The sequence below is a fragment of the Serpula lacrymans genome (genome assembly GCF_000218685.1).
Source record: "Serpula lacrymans var. lacrymans S7.9 unplaced genomic scaffold SERLAscaffold_5, whole genome shotgun sequence".
NCBI lineage: Eukaryota > Fungi > Basidiomycota > Agaricomycetes > Boletales > Serpulaceae > Serpula > Serpula lacrymans.
In genome coordinates this window covers 912807-931496 of record NW_006763294.1, presented here as the reverse complement: position 1 = coordinate 931496, position 18690 = coordinate 912807, and the positions used below count along the sequence as shown (strand labels likewise).

General features: G+C 45.1%; 3 protein-coding genes across 3 annotated transcripts; 1 reads left to right on the top strand and 2 right to left on the bottom strand.

Moving 5' to 3' along the window:
• Positions 1–8: 8 nt before the first annotated feature.
• SERLADRAFT_463335 (uncharacterized protein) lies at positions 9–861 on the top strand (the record flags this gene model as incomplete). Its single annotated transcript, XM_007316467.1, has 3 exons — positions 9–485; positions 544–597; positions 658–861. 3 exons carry the CDS (start codon positions 193–195, stop codon positions 782–784), a joined length of 474 nt encoding a protein of 157 aa, XP_007316529.1.
• An 801-nt stretch (positions 862–1662) lies between these two features.
• On the bottom strand, positions 1663–4814 carry SERLADRAFT_414426 (uncharacterized protein; the record flags this gene model as incomplete). The annotated part of the gene is made up of 9 exons (XM_007316466.1): positions 1663–2546; positions 2617–2745; positions 2806–2856; positions 2915–3174; positions 3248–3565; positions 3628–3756; positions 3815–3940; positions 3981–4274; positions 4332–4814. The coding sequence occupies 9 exons, from the start codon at positions 4795–4797 to the stop codon at positions 2382–2384; spliced, it is 1938 nt and encodes a 645-aa protein (XP_007316528.1).
• Positions 4815–13340: 8526 nt separating this feature from the next.
• On the bottom strand, positions 13341–14408 carry SERLADRAFT_436170 (uncharacterized protein; the record flags this gene model as incomplete). The annotated part of the gene is made up of 1 exon (XM_007316465.1): positions 13341–14408. The coding sequence occupies one exon, from the start codon at positions 14406–14408 to the stop codon at positions 13341–13343; it is 1068 nt and encodes a 355-aa protein (XP_007316527.1).
• Between the last annotated feature and the right edge of the window lie 4282 nt (positions 14409–18690).

Here is an 18690-nt window from a genome sequence, read left to right as displayed (position 1 = left end):
AACTTCATCTTGTTTTTGCATTCTGTCTAATTGCACACCTAATCGTGATCGAAGAATTTATATAGTGCTGTAAGTGAACTACACACTCTCATGGCGCTAACTGGCTTAGACTAGCCTTTTCGCCGAGTCACTGGCACTACGCTGTGTTGCAAGTCACCCCAAAACCATTTTGCTCGGCATTCAGCCTTGGCTATGAATTATTGCCAAGGTATTAAAACCCTCCATCTATGCAGTAGACGACCCCAGCCTCCCCAAATCACCCAACACCAAAGTTCCTCAGTGTCCATCATGAATAGCCTCTTCTTCTTTAGTGCTCTCATCGCTGTGTTCTCCTCCACCCTATCTCTGGCAGCTCCCGCTGAAAATGAGCTAATGAAGCCAATTGAGAGTACTGATGCCAATGATATCACCGCCTTCGATTCCAACTTTGAGCTGCTACGTCGTCAGAGTTGTTCAAGTGGATATGGTTCATGTTCTGATGGGGGGTGAGTGCTTCGACATTACGTTATGTACGCTTCGCTTAATGTACGCTTCATCTTTCAGCTGTTGCCCACTTGGAGGACAATGCTGCATTCTGCAACGATGCTGCGGCAAAGGGTGAGATTGCTGTTACCTTGATGTTCCGATCGTACCAAATGACTCGCGTTCTCTTACCAGTTATTACTGTGTCCGCAATGCCGCCAGCACGAGGGTGGGCTGTTGCCCTAACGGTAGAGTGTGCTCCGCTCCTCAGAGCACGGAGAACGATCAGGCTGAGAATGCCACTTTGGAAGAGCTGTCTTGAGCAACGTGGTCTAAGGAGCGTAGATAATTTGAATCAGTGTATGTCGCGACAGCAACATAAATAATTATGAGCTTATCACGTGATCGCGTTGAGATAAGATAACACTCGCGACGTCATCTTTGTTGCTCCAGCATATGTTACTTTAAGGATACCCTTGACTAGCTTGACTTTTGACTACCATGACCAGCACGCTCCCGCCATTCATACAAGCCTCTGCAGGCTCATTAGGCAGTGCTACTGCTAATATCCTGTCTTATCCACTGGATCTTATCACAACCCGCATACAAGCCAATAAATCTGTCCGCAAGCTCATCCAGAGACATGGCGTCACGGCATTGTATGATGGTATTGGTTCTGATACGTGGTCTACTTTCGTATCAAGGTAAATTACTTCAGTTTTTTTCTAATATTGAAAAATTTGAGGATTAGCTGAATATATAAACAGTTTCTTTTACTACTATGCATACTCTTTCCTCCGATCTATTCTGACGAGGAGGAGGGCAAAAGCTGCCATGCTTTCTGTGCCACAAGAACTTGCGATTGGTTATATAGCAGGCCTGGCCAGTAGAGCGATATCTACACCTCTCGGTACTATTACTGTACGTTTACAAACGGAGCGTGATGATGAAGACGCCCTTTCGCCTGACGATGGCAAGGCAGGGAATACAAAGACTGGATTTCGAGCTGCATGCGAGCATATATATGACGAAAATGGTTTACTCGGATTCTGGAAAGGTATTTATTCATTATTATCTCGTCGAATTTCATACAACTACATACATTCGTAGGATTTTCAACGACTTTCCTTCTGTCGTTAAACCCATCTATCACTCTGTTCCTCTTCCAGCTTTTTCGACGTGTGGTTCTCAGGGGCAGAGACCTTTCCACCCCGACGCCACAGCAAGCATTTATAGGCGGGGCTTTGGCAAATTCATTCGGTATTCATTCTCCTTCGCATTCAATGACTGATTTTCCTTGAAGGCTGATGGGCACCATTCAGCTGTGGCTGTTCTATATCCTTTCATCCTTGCTAAGACACTCGTACAAGTGACACGGACTTCACAAGATGCTGTGTCATCTAGCACATCAACTAAGTCGCCCCGTCCAACCCCGACAATCCAATCTATAATCAGCTCACTGTATGCTCGTGGAGGCATCTTCGCTCTTTACCGTGGCCTTACAGCACAATTAATCAAAGGTATCATGAGTCAGGGGGTGGCTTTGATGTTCAAGCAAAGGTGCGTTTGAAAAAACATAAGTACTGGGCATATTGATAGTTCTGATCATCTGTGGTGTTATTGATTGTCATCTGATTCGACAATGACTCCTCCGCTCTTAAACAGGATTGAACAACTTGTTGTAAAAGCATACCTCAGGCGTCGAACAGCTAGCGCGAGATGAAGGAAGTACTGAATGTGGATACCACGAACTTCTGTTTGGGAGAATAAGAAAAACCTGAGTCCATTGCAAACAATATAATATAGTAAATATAGCAAAGGCACCAAATACGCGAGCATTGGGTGATCGTTCCACATTTGGCACTGCAATTTGCCAGAGTAAGTGTGATAAGCAGTACGTAAGGAAAACTGTAGATCCTTTAGGGCATCTGGAGCCAGTATTCAAGGAGCTTGGGGAACCTGGGGGTACCCAAACCAGTGACGGGGTCCCATCCAGGAGTGGAGTTGAAGCCTAGAGTACCACAGCCTGGGTTCGAGCCGTTGGTGATATCGTTGAAGGCGTCAGAGAAGTTACTCGAGTATATCTAATCAAGGGACATCGTGATTTAGAATTAGAGGAGAGTACACCAGCAATCCTCCATAAAGACAACGTACGGTAGGGTTGATGAATCCAATGGGTTTCTTGTTCGCAGCAAGTCGTGCGTCATTGACCATGGTCAAGATGGCACCAACGACGGGAGATGAAGCAGAAGTGCCATAAACAAGGCTGAAGTTGCCGTCAATCTGTGTGAGAAGGAGAAGTTATCAGGAAGACTCCACATAACGGGGATAATAACATCTCACAGTTACTACGTAGTTAGCTCCATTAGCAGAAAGATCTGGGAAAGCGCGGGACTAAGGAAAACCGAAGGATGAGCCATTGCATCATATATGGGATAAGATCGAATCTCACCGTTCCCGTTGAGTTCCAGATGCTATCAGGGTATGAAGGGGGGTAGTTCTTCAGGTAGCTTGCCACGGCGTCTTTCTGGTAATCAGGGATGGCGAAGTAGTTGCTGAAGCCTCCACTGGAATAAATGACCTGTTCGCATGCGCTTTCTGGCTCGAGCACACTGGAGTTGGGGTTGATTTGAGTTGCTCCAACGGAGGTGATATACGGACAGGTTCCAGGGAAAGTGGGGTTGAAGATCTTGCCATCCGCGGTTTGGGTGCCTGTGGAATTTAGCCATGAGCCCAAAGACGGCATCCACGTTTGCATCTTATGCATCTCACTAGAAAAACTCACCATTAGGGTTCAAGCACACGTCAACATTACCTGCGACACCATTGTCACCAGAGCTGTACAAGACAGTAACACCCATAAGTCCAAGTTTTGCATATTCAGCGCATTGACGGGCAGCATAGAACGGGGTAATCTCTGCCTCATTGTGACCATATGAAGTGGTTATAACATTTGCAGGCTTGACTGTGCCACATTCTTCCGGTTTGTCGTATCCGCCAGGCTGGGTGTCCGGATATGTAGAGTCTTCTGAAGGATCGTCTCCACCCTCGAATGTGCAATATGAGCCATCTATCGCATCGAGGAAGTTGTTAAATGATGCGCCTGTAGAGTATCTTTGGTTAACAAACAAAACACTTAGCATACAAAAGGGCGCTGGATCGTACCTATGTTAATATCTCCAGCTTGATACAGAGTAACGTTCTGTTTGGATGTGACTAATGTCATGCCATACTGCAAGTCAAGGCTGGATTCTCCGTTGTATGCGTAGCCTTTATTTGTGGTTTGAATGATGCCTAAGACAGATATTGCTCGTTATGAAACAGTCAATGAAAAAACATATTCGAATAGTACCTCCGTCAATTGAAATTATGTCGGGGGCGAACTGAGTGCTGTTAAGAATACTGGCATATTTTTCAGCAAAGATATCCATGTCACTCTGAAGATAGGCTTGGGGAGTGTATTCCACTGCGAAGGTGCCTGAGTGAAGAGCAGGTTTAAGATGCGAAGTACAACTAACCGATACCAAAACTGTTTTTTGATGTGGCAACAGGATCATAGACTAAGCCGTACAGAGCACGGAGACAGGCGGGAGTAATTTGCTTGTCGCAGTTTTCGAGTTCACCGACCAGACCCAGGAGATCGTCGACAGTACCCGTGGTCTTCGGACCATTACCACTGCCAGGTAGTCCAACTCGAGTAGGATCACTAACGGGGTCCGATCGCTTCGATAATTTGGCATCAAAGTGGACGGTGGGGGTGACAAAGTCGACATGAGGTGTGATGTGAGCAGGTAGGTGGTAACTCTCGCAGGCTATGATAATGGTGATCGCAATTAGGAATGTCGGGTTTGATGAAAAAAATCACCCACCAATGTGTTCTTTGCCAGTCTCATGTTTATACACGTGATAGTCGGCTTGCAAAAGAGCCTCTGCCTCTTCAATGGTAGCCTTGACTTCAATCCATCCTTTGGTGCGTGTCAGTTTGATGCGCTCGGGCTCAAGACCACTTTGCATGAGCCAGGAGCGAACAGCATCGACAGAATCATGGCTAGGAGCAAATTTAGCTGCTATTTCACCTGCAGTCCAATGATTCCCGTAGTTGGAGGATCCAGGTGATGAGATATCGTAGAGATACTCGCCGATATTCTCAATGTTACTTTGGGCAATAGCAAAACGTAGAGGGATAATGGCTGCAGAGTTGTGTTTACCAGCGCGAGACCATCCTTGCGGTGCACTGCTTCGCTTTTCGTGTAAGACGTAGGGTGATATAACGGGATCAGCCAAGGAAACGACGGCAAGGGCTAATGAAACGAGTGGAAGGAGTAAAGAGCGCATTTTATAAGAGCAGATTCGAGAAAGAGAGCTAGCTTGGACTGAGGGTTGAAGGACATTTTATATAACCGGGCACTATAAAGTGAGCGCTTGGGTTATATTATTGTTCTGTAATTTGGCATTGAGGTCTGATCGTTCCATTCGCATATTCGACGCAGATCTACTTCGAGACAACGGCACAGATGTGATTGATGCCTTCAAGCTTTGCTGTTGACTCGTCCTTAGCTATGAACTAGAAAACGCATGAGGACGTCGTGAACAAGAAGTAGTCTGTTGAACTTTGGACCTTATTGCGATATGTGCACCTCAGGTTCTGCCGCTCTTCGCTTTTAAATTTGGCCGTTTACTTACCATGTATCGACTGGGCTCGATTGAGCTCGTTGCTGTGCCGCCTTAGAAGACTGTGCTGAACACGCTGACGTCAGACACACATGCCGAATCGCAAAAATAAAGACCACTCTTCCACTTGATCATTATCTTGAACATGCACGCAGTAGCCGCAAAGAATAGTACTTAATGTATTTATTTATCATCGAATTCAGAGCGGTGGCTTGTTATAAAATAAATATTGCTGTTAGTCGAGTTTCGTTCCAATTATGCCACATGGACCATATATAGTGGGAGTTCGACACAGTTGATCAGCTACTCGACTTTGATGAGGTGACAGAAGATCATGGCAACAGAAGATCACGAACTGAATGGATACGGGCATCCTTCCCCGTGCGTCCAGAACATTAACTGGGATATAAATAACCATGGGGATGTACGACAATTGCAGTTTGTGCATTTGTGTGAGAACTGTGTCTTCGAAGGACACCTGAGTCACTAGCCTCGTTCAAAGTGCGTTTCATAAGGAAATTGATGAGAGAGAAAAGGTGTCGTCAGTATGGAAATAACATGATGAAGCGACGGCAGTAAACTTACACTCGAGCCGAGACTGTAAATCAATAATAAACCTGTACTATCGTTGGACAATAGGTGCAATTGGTCTGGGGAGAAGTTGAATAACTCACCAGTCGTTGAGCTTTAGACTGTCGGAACTTGACCAGTAGATATAATTTTTAGTTTTCTAGCTGCCTATGTAGAAAAATAAGCAAGAACTTGAAGCATTGGAGCAGCGGAACAAAACCGAAAAGACGACACATGTTTTGGAATGGTTCTGGTCACACTGGGTCACAGCGGCACTCACAGACCAAATCAGGCGGAGCTTACAAGTCAAATTCCGCCAGGTCACACCAAGTCCTGACGCTGGTGGTATGTGCGGTACGTACCGAAGCGGAGCTAGCGGTCCTTGATTATCTTGGTGTGTGATTGCCTGTTTCGGTCGCCTAGTCACGACTCCATCATTGTTTTCGTTTCTCTAGACGCTTTGAGGCCCCAATCAGCTCAGTAAGTATCTGGCATTGTAGGGGCCTACCTATTGACGTTTTCTAGAAAGATATTGCAATATTCCCAGCACGAGATCTGGTCAAATCTGGCCATCTTTCCCTCAAAATTCACACTTCTGGAGTTCAAGAGCATAGTGTCAGGTCTGTCGTTGTTGCTACAGATAAGCTATTCACTAAATTCTTTCACAATTATATTCTCTATACTATATGCTACATCTGACAATTTTCTAGCTACCTGTACAGTGATCGTTGAGCCTCTGGAGGCCCAAGTGCATATCTCTTACTGGTTGCATCCGGTGTCCAACGATAGTATGAAAAACGTCAGGATACCTAGAGGTTGAGATTGAATAAAACATGCTTCAAGTTATATAAAAGCTTGGAAAGCATACCTCGACACCTCACCCACCATGCCTCGTCATCAACCCACTATTCGCCAGCAGCATCTCGGCAACCTCGACGACTCGCTTATCTACCTCCCAAGATTCAGAGGGTGACACATCACGTGACACGTCACTTGCGAGTACTCCATTATCTGTCGTACACTCAACCTCATTAATGTCAGGTAAGTCCCTATGGATTAATTGATTAAATATTTTCTAGTGTTTAATGTCTGGTATTTAAATATCAAGTATATCACCTGACGAGGAACCAGCTGGGGTTGTACAAGTGCGCCCCAGGACATGTCATATCCAAATTCTACTTAGTGAATACATCTGTCTAAGCAGTGAAGTAGAAACCACAAGAGTTCCTACTACATACCCACCAGCACCACATATTTCACAATTTCCTCTTATGGAGTGGTCACGTCATTACAACCAGACTTGTTTGTTCCATGTTAATTGATGCCAACCAGAGACTTTTGATGCAATTCTGGCCAAGATCATCCATCATCCTATTTTTCATAATAAATCTCATACACCACAAACTCCTGTAGAACATCAACTCTCAATCTTTCTGAACCGCCTAGGCCATTATGGCAATGGATCTATGGCCACTGACATTGCTGACTGGGCAGATTACTCAGTCGGCAATGTAGTGAACAGCACCAAACACTGTATGATTGCTATTCTCCCTTTGCATGATTGAGTTATTGGGCAAGCTAATCAGGAGGAAAAGGATGCAGCAAAAGCATGGGTAGAGCACCAGGTTTGTGCGGAGTGGAGAAATGGATGTTTAGCAGTTGATGGCACCAATTTTTGCCTCTTCCAATAGCCAAGCCACTATGGGGAGATGTTCTTTGACAGGAAATCAAACTACTCTTTGAATTCTCAGGTAAGTAACATGATTTTAGAATTATATGAATAACCTGATGGTTTCCCTAGATTACCATCCTCCCTCATAATTTTAAGATTGTGGACTATGGATTAGGGCACATGGGCAGCACTCATGACTCTTCTGCCTTCTAAGATACTCTGATATCGCATGACCATGAAGTCTTTCAGGAAAAAGACAAATGGATGTGGGCCGACTCTGCATATCTTATTACATCAGGGAATTTACATGCATCTTAGGTGCCTTGTTTTCACTTGTAAGCTATGTCAAGCTATATCAAGCTGTGTCAAGCCACATCAAGCTAGATCAAGCCAATAAAGGCTCATAAGTGATGCTAAGGCCAAGGTACAGCTGCTTGAAATAATGTATTCTAAGACTAAGATCATGGTCACAAGACCAAAAAGCTGTTATAAGTGCTTAAGAAAAACTAAGATGAATTTGTTCAAAAAATGACTAATAAGACAAGTAAGACTAAAGCAATTTCAAATGCACTGTGATCAATAAATTTGTTAACATAGAATGTGTCAAAAGAATCAAGAGAGTTGGAATAGTTGATGTTTTGTCCTATAAAAGCTTCACCAAAAACAGGCATTATATGTGCCGCTCGCATGATGCAGTCTGTATGAATAACCTGAAGTGTAGGTAAGCCATCCTCATTGTGATCTGGATGCACCACCCACATCCCGGTGAGCTCATCACATTGATCGGCCACACGGGAAAACCACTACACTAATGCACATGGGTAGCGAACTCCCCAATAGGAAAAAAAGAAGAGTAGTAGAATGTGAACAATATCAAGGCCCTGCATGCCAGGGAGTGTAGTGTTGCATTCTACAAACACTGTATCATGCCAAGCTGGACCTTTTTGCCATGTTGGCATACACGGATCACTTCACGATGCATCCCACCGACACCACTTTTGTCACTTGGTGCATAAAAATAGATGGCTGCAGAGTGCACCACAGATATTTTTGTGTTGGAGGGAAGGCTGGGGCAGTTTCTCAAAGGCACGTCATATGAGGAGGGTGTATCTGGATTATCCAGATGTCGCTGGCTGTATAGAAAATGTTGGATATGCTCTACAAAAAGTGGTTGGTGGATCTGTTGTCCAAGTTCTTGAGGGTTTTGCATATAATCTGGCTCTAGTTGTTACACACAAAGTGCTTAACAAAGTCTGAGGGTTCGTCAAGGTTTCAAAGAGACTTATCCAAAGACAAGTTTGAGAATGTAGTTCTGAGTAGAGTTCCTCCAACGAGAGTTGGTCTTCTTCTGAGTAGAAGTCTGATCTTAGGAGTCTAGCTTTATAAGTGTAAACTGCGTAGAATTGTATTAAGAAATACTACTACTGTTACAAGCGTATTTATAGAAATAGAATTGGCGATAGAAGTTAGGTCCTATCTAGGGGAGGTTCATCTGTTGAGGACTAAGTACTATACAAGGTAATGTGACTGCGAAGAGAACAGAAATGTACGTGAAGGATATGGGTCATTGGTGCGATGGTATAACCAATGAGTAAAGGAAAATGAGTAGTCCGTAAAAGAGGATAGAAATTGTAACACTAGTTGTATAATTAGTGAATGAAAAATAACATATACAAGTACATAAACTCTGTAACAACCAAGAGTTAGTTACTCTGGCGCACACAGGAACACACTATAAAGGTAGTGGAAGATGGGGAGTGGGTACCCCTTGGGCTGCAGTGAGTTAGTTGGTATACAACAGGAGGACTCGCTGAGGAGTCTCCTGGATTTATTGGGGTATATATACTACTACAGGTTTGTTTGTACATGTGTACTATACAGCTGATGAAGGCAGTGGCTGATGATGTCATAGGGCCTAGCCCGTATGGCCAGCTCCACTGCGTGAGAGAGTTAAGTCTAAAAGTAAAAGAAAGGAAATGCGGCGCGAGAAAGGGAAATGCCGCGTGGCACTTAAAGTATATAAAGTTAAAGCGGAGAATAAAAGGAAAGGAGATGTCCGGAAATTGTGTTATCGTAACACTACCCCCCTTCTAAGGCTCGACTTCCAGGCGAGACCAAATTTCGGAGGTAGTGGTAAAATTTTCGGGCATAGGTTGAAAGAGGGAATTAAAAAGGTTTGAATCCATGCCTCTGAGCTTCCTGGGAGCTGAGGGATTCCTAGAATAAAATTCGCGAACAGCGTCGCGGGAGTTTTCCAGATGGGATTCTGGTTCCCACGTTCTGTCCTCGTCTCCATAGCCCTTCCATAGGACCAGGAACTCTAATTTTCCACGCTTCAAGCGTGCGTCTACCACTCGTTCGACTTCGAACTCTTCTTCACCTTCCTGGGTGACTACTACCGGACCGGGCCGGTCTACACGCTGTCCCGGCAGCGGTCCCTTGTAAGGTTTCACACGGCTAATGTTAACCGTGGGTACCACCCTCATTCGTTTTGGGAGTTCCAGCTCCACCGCATTAGGTTTGACTTCCTTAATCTGGTAAGGGCCAATCCACTTTTCGGTCAGTTTTCTAGACTGCCGGTCTTTTAATTTTAAGTGGTCGGTATCTAACCAGACCAGGTCGCCAACCTTGTAGTCAGGGGCCTTAGAGCGTCTACGCTCTGCCCTGTCTTTCATCTGCTCTGCAGTTCTAAATAGCGCTTTGCGCGTTTCTTCCAAGACAGACTTCATGTCTTTTGCCATGTTCCCAGCAGCCTCGTTTTTGCTTTTGCCAGGTTCTACACCCATTCTGGGGAGGTACGATCTGGTAACCTCGAATGGTGCCTTTCCTGTAGCCGACGACTGTTTAATATTATATGAGAACTGGGCTATCTTTAGCCACTTGGCCCAATCCGTCTGTCTGTCATTAATAAATATACGGAGATACTGCTTTAACTCCTGGTTAAGTCTCTCCGTTTGTCCATCGGTTTGCGGATGGAACGCCGTGGATAATTTAGGTTTGATGCCCAGCATCCGGCATAATTCTTTCGTAAATTCGCTAGCGAATTGCGGTCCTCTATCGGAGATTACCGTTTCTGGTAACCCATGGATTGACCATACGAAATCTTTAAATAAGTCTGCCGTACCGGCGGCGGTGATGGTTTTGTTGGTGGGTATGAATACCACTTCTTTGGAGAAGCGATCTACTACCACCATTACTGAATCGTACCCGTTTGACTCGGGCAGATCCGTCGTGAAGTCCACCGATATATCCTGCCAGGGGCCAGCTGGTATCGGGTTCGGCATGAGTTTACCGGCCGGCGGTAGATGGGAATTCTTGGCCATGGCACATCTTAGACAGGATTTTACGTATTCCTGTATGTCTTTGACCATGCCCGGCCACATGTAGTTTCTGGAGATCAACTCCATCGTTCGTTGCCATCCAGGGTGCCCAGCTACTGGAGTATCATGATGTCTATCTATTGCCTTGATCCTTGCGGACTCAGGCACATAGATTTTGTTTTTAAAATGAAAGAGCTCGTCTTTCCATAAATAGTTTTCGTTGCCGTCAAGGCGCGCCTTTTCCTCTGGGGAAATGTCTTTCCTGAAGACTTCTAGGAGATTGGAATCTTGCCCGATTCTAACATTGGCAACCCTTGATTGATCTATCAGGGTGACACCTTTGTTGTCATCTTCGATGCCGTTGGCATGATCCTCTCTTCCAGATAAAGCATCCGCTTTCCCCATTGAGCTTCCTGGCTTATGAATTAATTTATAATTGAACCTTGACAAGTACACTGCGTAGCGGGCTTGTCTTCGGTTCAGGTCTCGGGCCGTCATGAAGTACTCTAGGTTCTTATGATCGGTCCAAATTTCGAATTGGTGCCTAGCACCTTCTAAGTGGTGCCGCCAGTGCTCTAAAGCTCTAATGATGGCTAGCATCTCCTTGTCGTATATTTGATAGTTACGCTCTGTAGGCGATAAACTATGCGATAAATAGGCACAAGGCCTCCAAAGATCATCAGGGCATTTGATTGATAGAACAGCCCCAGTGGCGAAGTCAGAAGAGTCGGTTTCTAGCCGGAACTCTTTGTCTAATTCAGGGAATGCCAATATGGGTGCTGTTGTAAATGCCTGTTTAAGCTTATCAAAAGCTTCTTGTTCTTTGGCGCCCCACTGCCAAACAAGGTCCTTCTTGGTGAGATCGTTCAACGGTCTCGTGATTTTTGCGAAGTTTTCGATAAACCTTCGGTAGAAATTACCTAAGCCTAGGAAGGCCCTAACTCCCTTGACGCGAGTAGGTTCTGGCCATTCCAAAATAGCTTGAACTTTCTCAGGGTTCATCCTGATTCCGTTCTGGCCTATGATCATACCGAGGAAGTCTACTTCCTTCACTTTAAAATTACATTTTTCGGGTTTAACGAATAGGTCCCGTTCCTGTAAGCGTCGAAGGACTTCTTGCACGATCCTGTCATGCTCAGCCTCATCGTCCGACTTTGTAAATATTAATAAATCGTCAATGTAAATGACGACACAGTTTTCCATATCTGCAAAGATCTCGTTCATCATGCTCTGGAAGGTCGCCGGTGAATTGGTCAACCCAAAGAACATGACAAGGGGTTCGAAAGATCCTCGGTGGCACGTGAACGCGGCCTTCCAAGCATCTTCCTCTTTGATTCGTACGTTATTGTACCCCCATCTGAGATCCATTTTAGTCAGAATCTTGGCGCCAGCCAATTTGTCTACTAGCTGACTAATTAAAGGTAGCGGATACGCATTTTTAACTGTGTGCTCGTTTACGTAACGATAGTCCATAATCATTCGCTTCTTACCATCCTTTTTAGGAATGAAGAACACCGGGGACGTCATAGGACTTTTGGAAGGTCTGATGTAACCCTTCCTAAGTTGTTCGTCTATGAAACTAGATACCTCGTCTCTTTCGGGAGCAGAGAGCGGTATCATGTGTCCCTTCCTTGGTTTGAAGGTGTTTTTCAAATCTATAGCATGGTCCCAAGGCTTAGCCTCTGGGAAGCGCTCTGATTTGTGTTTTGAAAAGACTTTCCAGAAGTCGTGGTACTCGGGAGGTACCAGCCTCTTAATCTCTTCCTCAGGTTTTACCTCGTCATCGTCATCGTCGATCTTTTCTAAAGATCTGAGCTCGTAAACGTGACTAGCGTTTAACTTTTCGAGACGCTCATTGTGACGGACATGATTTGGTTTATCCAAGTTTACACATTCCTGGGGACAACGTGACAATGTGACAACCCCTGTCTGCCAGTTGATCTCAGGATTGTGTTTAAATAGCCAGGTCCAGCCTAAGATTAAATTAATCTTCCCTAGTTGGGTAGCCTCGGCAGTGACTCGTTCTCTGTGTCCTTGGTATTCGACCACAAAAGAACATTTGTGTGTAATACAGCCACCTGCGTTAAGCGTACCGTCAACGTTATAGACGGGAATAGACGTTTCTAATTTTACAAGGGGGAGTCCAATTTGCTCCGCCCAGACTTGATCTATGAAGATCCCGTTAGCGCCTGAATCAAGCAGTGCGCTCGTTGAGTGTACTTTGCCCCTGGCAAGGTTTTCCACGCCAACGTCTAAACGGATCTCTTTTTGGAATAAATACGTGCGCATCAACACACGCCTTGGGATTTCGGGAAAGGGTGGCTCCAAAGAAGAAGAAGAAGAAGAAAAAGGAATCTCGAATGACACATGTTTTTCTATTTTTGTTTTACCAGAATCAAGCACCCTAGTGTTTGTCTCGCCGGGGCCACGCTCCAAGGGAGACACTGGTGCAGCGGTAGTATCATAAATATTACAGTTACATTTCTTCATACAAGTACATACTTCTGATAACAAATTTAGAAACTTATTTACAAATTGGGGAGCCATCCCCGTCATTCCGTTATTGCTCGTGCAACACCCCGGAGCAGGGGCCACTTTGTTGTGGTTTACTTCATTTTTAACAGGAGCTAAGGCACCCAAGTGACCTAAGCCCCGAATTCTTTTCCCTGAGCCTTCATTTCGTTGACCTGTTGGTCATAGAAGAAGGCCCGGATTTCGTCGTAAGAACGACCGGCCAAAGAGTTGAGCCGATCGTCCGGCTTCTCGATTTCTAGTTGGCGCGCCTGGCGCCCTTGATTATTTTTTTGTTGGGCAGCCTGCGCCCCGTTTCTACAGTCTCGGGACATGTGTCCCTCTTGGCCGCAGTTGTAACAGCTGCCTTTGAATCTGCGCATTTGTCCGCCTTGGACCGCGCCGATATCCATAAGAGCACCCTGTCCTGGCTGCAGCCCGAACGGCTTGAACCCGCGAGAGTGATTTTGATATTGGTTTGATGACCCAGGGCGCCTCTGGGGTATAGTGGTTTGTTTGGTGGACCCGCCACCTTGGTGCATAGCGTAGAGCTCCATGGCCCTACCGACTCGTCTGACTTCCTCGGCTGCCAGAGCCAGGTCGTCACTTCTCGTATCCTGCAGGTAGATCTGCTCTGCAATGCGGGGGTTCACATTGCGCTCCAGCAGTTCTACTGCGTGTTCGTTACCTAGCCCTCCTTGGATGGAGAGAGCCAGGAACCGGGTGACGTAGTCGTCCGTCCTCAGGTTTCCCTGTTTGAACGAACAGATTTGTTGCCGAGCCCAGTCACGCTCAGCCTGTGGTTTAAAATATTTTTCGATCTCTTTTTTGAGATCGTCCCAGGTAGGCCACACACCCGCGGTGTAGCATTCCTGGAGTCTAACTTGGGCGTATCGACCCGCCACAGGTCCTTTTAGTCGAGATAGCACCGCAGTAGCTACCTCAAAGTCGTCGGCGAACGCGTCCCAATTCGCCTTGACCCAAATTTGGAGCTTGATCCACCATTCGGCGAATCGCGCCCGGTCTCCCTCGAAGGCGCCAGGGTCAGCGACGACTTCGACCTTTTTGTTAAATTTCTTTTCCACCGAGGGGGTTGCTACAGGGGGGTTTGCCTGTATCTCGGCGAGTTGCGAGGTTAACTCAGCTATCTGCACACGCATTGCGTGCAGTAGCTGATTCATATCTTGGGATTGCGACGACATGTCGACTTGTTTCTGATGTAATGTAAAAGTAGGTAACTGGGGGTCCCCGCTTGCTATCTGCGGATCAACCTCTTCCCAGCTGAGTATCGGATCTCAATCTCCGACTACCCACACTATAGTATTTGAAAAGTATATAAAAGGTATTGTAATAAACCCTGGTCCGAACGGTTGTCAGGGGGTGGTCCGCTTGTTAAGCTGTCAACCCTTCTCCAGACTGGCGGAGGCAAGTGCCCGGCCTGGTCAGAGGTATTCGAAAGTGAAGTTTTGTATTTTAAATCTAATCAACAGTGGTTCCACACCGACTGCTGAGCTAAGGTACTCCCCTTAACGCTGGGGGCCGCGTATTCGAAGGTTTGGGTTCTTCTCCCAAAGCACTACAAGGCCGTCACTAGGAGCGCACCTATCTGCTATGTGGGATATTCCTAACCGCTAACCAATCTCCTTCACCCTGGAGTCCGGGTGCCCAAATGATGGGACTTCTGCACACACGTGCGAGAGAGTAGAAAGAGCGAGTCCTAATGTAACAACCAAGAGTTAGTTACTCTGGCGCACACAGGAACACACTATAAAGGTAGTGGAAGATGGGGAGTGGGTACCCCTTGGGCTGCAGTGAGTTAGTTGGTATACAACAGGAGGACTCGCTGAGGAGTCTCCTGGATTTATTGGGGTATATATACTACTACAGGTTTGTTTGTACATGTGTACTATACAGCTGATGAAGGCAGTGGCTGATGATGTCATAGGGCCTAGCCCGTATGGCCAGCTCCACTGCGTGAGAGAGTTAAGTCTAAAAGTAAAAGAAAGGAAATGCGGCGCGAGAAAGGGAAATGCCGCGTGGCACTTAAAGTATATAAAGTTAAAGCGGAGAATAAAAGGAAAGGAGATGTCCGGAAATTGTGTTATCGTAACAAACTCACGATGCCGAGTGCCCATCACCGTGTGACTGACTGTTGCTGGACCTGGTACAGCCCCACCTTCAGAACTGTTTTCATCAGCATGGGTTTGAGCGTTGTTTGTGACTTCACTGGCATCATCTTCTCGGTCTGAGCACAAGTTAATTAAATTGCTAAACACACAGAAAAAAACTCAATTTCAAGCTCAAGATTACTATTAGCCCATGCATAAGATAGGATGTGGTTGCTGAGCATCCTGCACTTTGTAAAATCTACACGTGATGCTGCCAGCTTGTCAAGTTGCTGATTTGTGGTAAGCATTTGTCCCAGAGCTTGACAGTGGCTAGAACACCTCCAAGGTTCTTTAACGGCCTTAATGTGTTTTGCCTCGGTGATGGATGAACAGAGGCTATTTGGGGCCCCAAACTGACAAATGAGGAGGGGGTAATGCTTGAACGAGTGTTGGCAAGGAAGAGAGAAGCTGGTAAAATAAACACCGAGGGTCTTGAAAACCATCCAATGTTGATGGAAACGTGCCAAAGCATCTTTTACTTGAATGATTGTATTGTCGTCTTGTACATCACGCTGTACAAGATAACAAAACTCTAAAAATGCACGGAAGGTACGTACTATGCCGTCAGGGACGTGTCCCATAATTGCAGGAATGTAGACCTAGTATAGTGGATTGATTATATTTGTGCATGTTTTTTTAGGATGGACAGACTTTCATTAACGCCTTGGAATCATCTTCTGTCCACTGTTTATACCCGCGACCTTGAGGAAACCTGTGTAAACCAGGGAATGATGGGGCTGTAGCAATGCTGTAATATATTAGTGTAAATGTGGTAAGTGAACAATAAGGACCACTTACCAACAACCAATGTTGTCTAAAACTTCATCTGCATATTTTTTGCCATGCATCAGAGTGAGGTACTCATCTACCCATGAGACCAGGTGGTCCTTAAAAGCACCTTTGATTATTTGATGTAAGAAGTTGGGGGGGGGGGGGTTATCAACACTTTTACCAGCAGGGTCCAATGTTTGTGAAGTTCAGAAAAAGAAAAAACTCATCCTCACTGCCTTACACAAGCGAGGGCTTTATCACATCCAAGCAAAACCCAAAATCAACCCAGAGTCAGCTTTTGCAGCAGTGGATGTAAATCTATTGCACAGGAGAATGGGACACATTGGAATGGATTGCTTACAACAAATAGTTACAAAAGGACAGCTCCAGGGCATAGACACCCTTACCGCAACCCCAGAGTTCTGTGAACCTTGTGCTTTAGGAAAGATGAAGAAATTACCTTTCAAGTCTACCAGAGGAAACCAGGCCAAGCACCCCATACAAATTGTGCACACAGACATTGGAGGATTGATCAAACCAACCTCCAGGGAGGGTTTCCAATACTGGATTATTATTGTAGATAATTCTAAGAAATCAATACTCAGTTTTGTGCAATACAAACTGTGATTTATTATGCTGTACCTAAGAAATCAATACTGAAGCATAATAAGTAAATGAAGATGTGAAAAAAAAGACTGTATCTACTAACCTCAGTTTTGTGCAATACAAACTGAGGTGTAACTATTCTAGAAACGAGCATAAAAATGAGAAGGAAAAGTCCGAGTTTTTGGATCCCAATGGGGAAACATTTTCCCATAACTATATGGTGAAAAGTCGGACTGTAAATGAATTATTTAGTACTTGAAATATTAGCGTAGGCTCAAATAAACTGTTGAATCATGAAAATGATATATTGAATATATAGAAATATGCCTACAATAATTTCTCCAAATTTCCATGGATATATTTCCTAAAACACAAAAGTGAAGCACTAGAATGATACAAGCAATGGAAAGAAGATGTCCAAATATTTTTCTGAGCTCATTTGGGAGAAGAACACTTCACTCCACTGTACACAGAATTCCTCTGGAGCAATAGTTCTGGAGCAATAGAGGAGGAGAATACACTGGTGATGTATTCAGGAAACAACTCTGAGGAGATGGTGTCTTCCAAGAAATCACAGCTGCAGATATTCCAGAACAAAATAGCATTGCAGAATGCATGAATCAGACATTAACTATATTAGTAACCACTATGCTCCATGATTTCAAGATCCCAAAGTCATTCCGGGTAGATGCCATGCAAACAGCTGCATATAACACAGCACGCAGCCCAGTATCAGGACTCCATGGAAAGACCCCATATGAAATACTGTTTAACAGGACAGTTGATCCAACTTTTTTTTGCCCTTTTGGATGCCAAGCATGTAACTGTAACAACCAAGAGTTAGTTATTCTGGTGCACACAAGAACACACTATAAGGGTAGTGAATGGGGAGCGGTTACCCCTTAGGCTGCAGAGAGTTTGTTGGTTAACAACAGGAGGACTTGCTGAGGAGTCTCCTTGATCTATTAGGGTATTTATACTAATACAGAGTGTTTGTATCTATATACTGTACAGTTGATAAAAGCAGTGGCTGATGCTGTCAGAGGGCGCAGCCCATGTGACCAGCTCCACTGCATGAGAGAGTTTGTGTCTAAAAGAAGAATAAAGGCAGCGCTGCGCGCGAAGGTGGAGTTAGAACAAAAAAGGAAAGTGTCGCATGGCACGGAGTGTGAACTATAGTAAAAAGGTTAAAGCGGAGAATGTGAATTGAGGAAAGGTCTTAAATTTGTGTTATCGTAACAGTAACAACCAAGAGTTTGTATACTCTGGCACACAACTCAGACAAAGCTATAAAGAAGTGAGGGGAGTGGTTACCCTTTAGATAGGACTGAGTTTGTTGTGGGTGAACAACAGGAGGACTCGCTGAGGAGTCTTCTTGATCTATTGGGGTATATATACTACTACATGTTGTTTGTACATAGTACTATACAGTTGATGGAGGCAGTGGCTGATGATGAGGCACAGCCCGTATGACCAGCTCCACTGCGTGAGATACTTGTGGCTAAAAATAAAGAGAGGCTGCGCAACGCAAGAAGGTGGAGTTTGAACAAAATGGAAAGTGCCGCTGTCGATGATGAGAACTGCAGTTAGAAAACCACACACAAAAACAAACTAACACACAATCCTCCCAGATTCCACGGAACTTGTTTATGGGCTTTGCCTCCTAGAACAGTGGAGTGGTCTGGTTGTTCGTGGGGTGGTACGTATAAAGATCCTTCAAAGTAAAACCCAGAGGTGTATGGGTGTGGGTTTTGAGGAGGAGGGATAGTTGAATTTATAGAAGGATAGGGGCTTTGTGACGAGTATAGACGAGCACTACCTTGCTAATTGTAGCACAAGGTAGGTTTGAGAACGACAATATGACGAGGTTCCCAGTGATAGCAGGCTCCTGACGCACAAACTGTAGTGCTCAGAAGGACTCTAATCGAAAGGGATGACA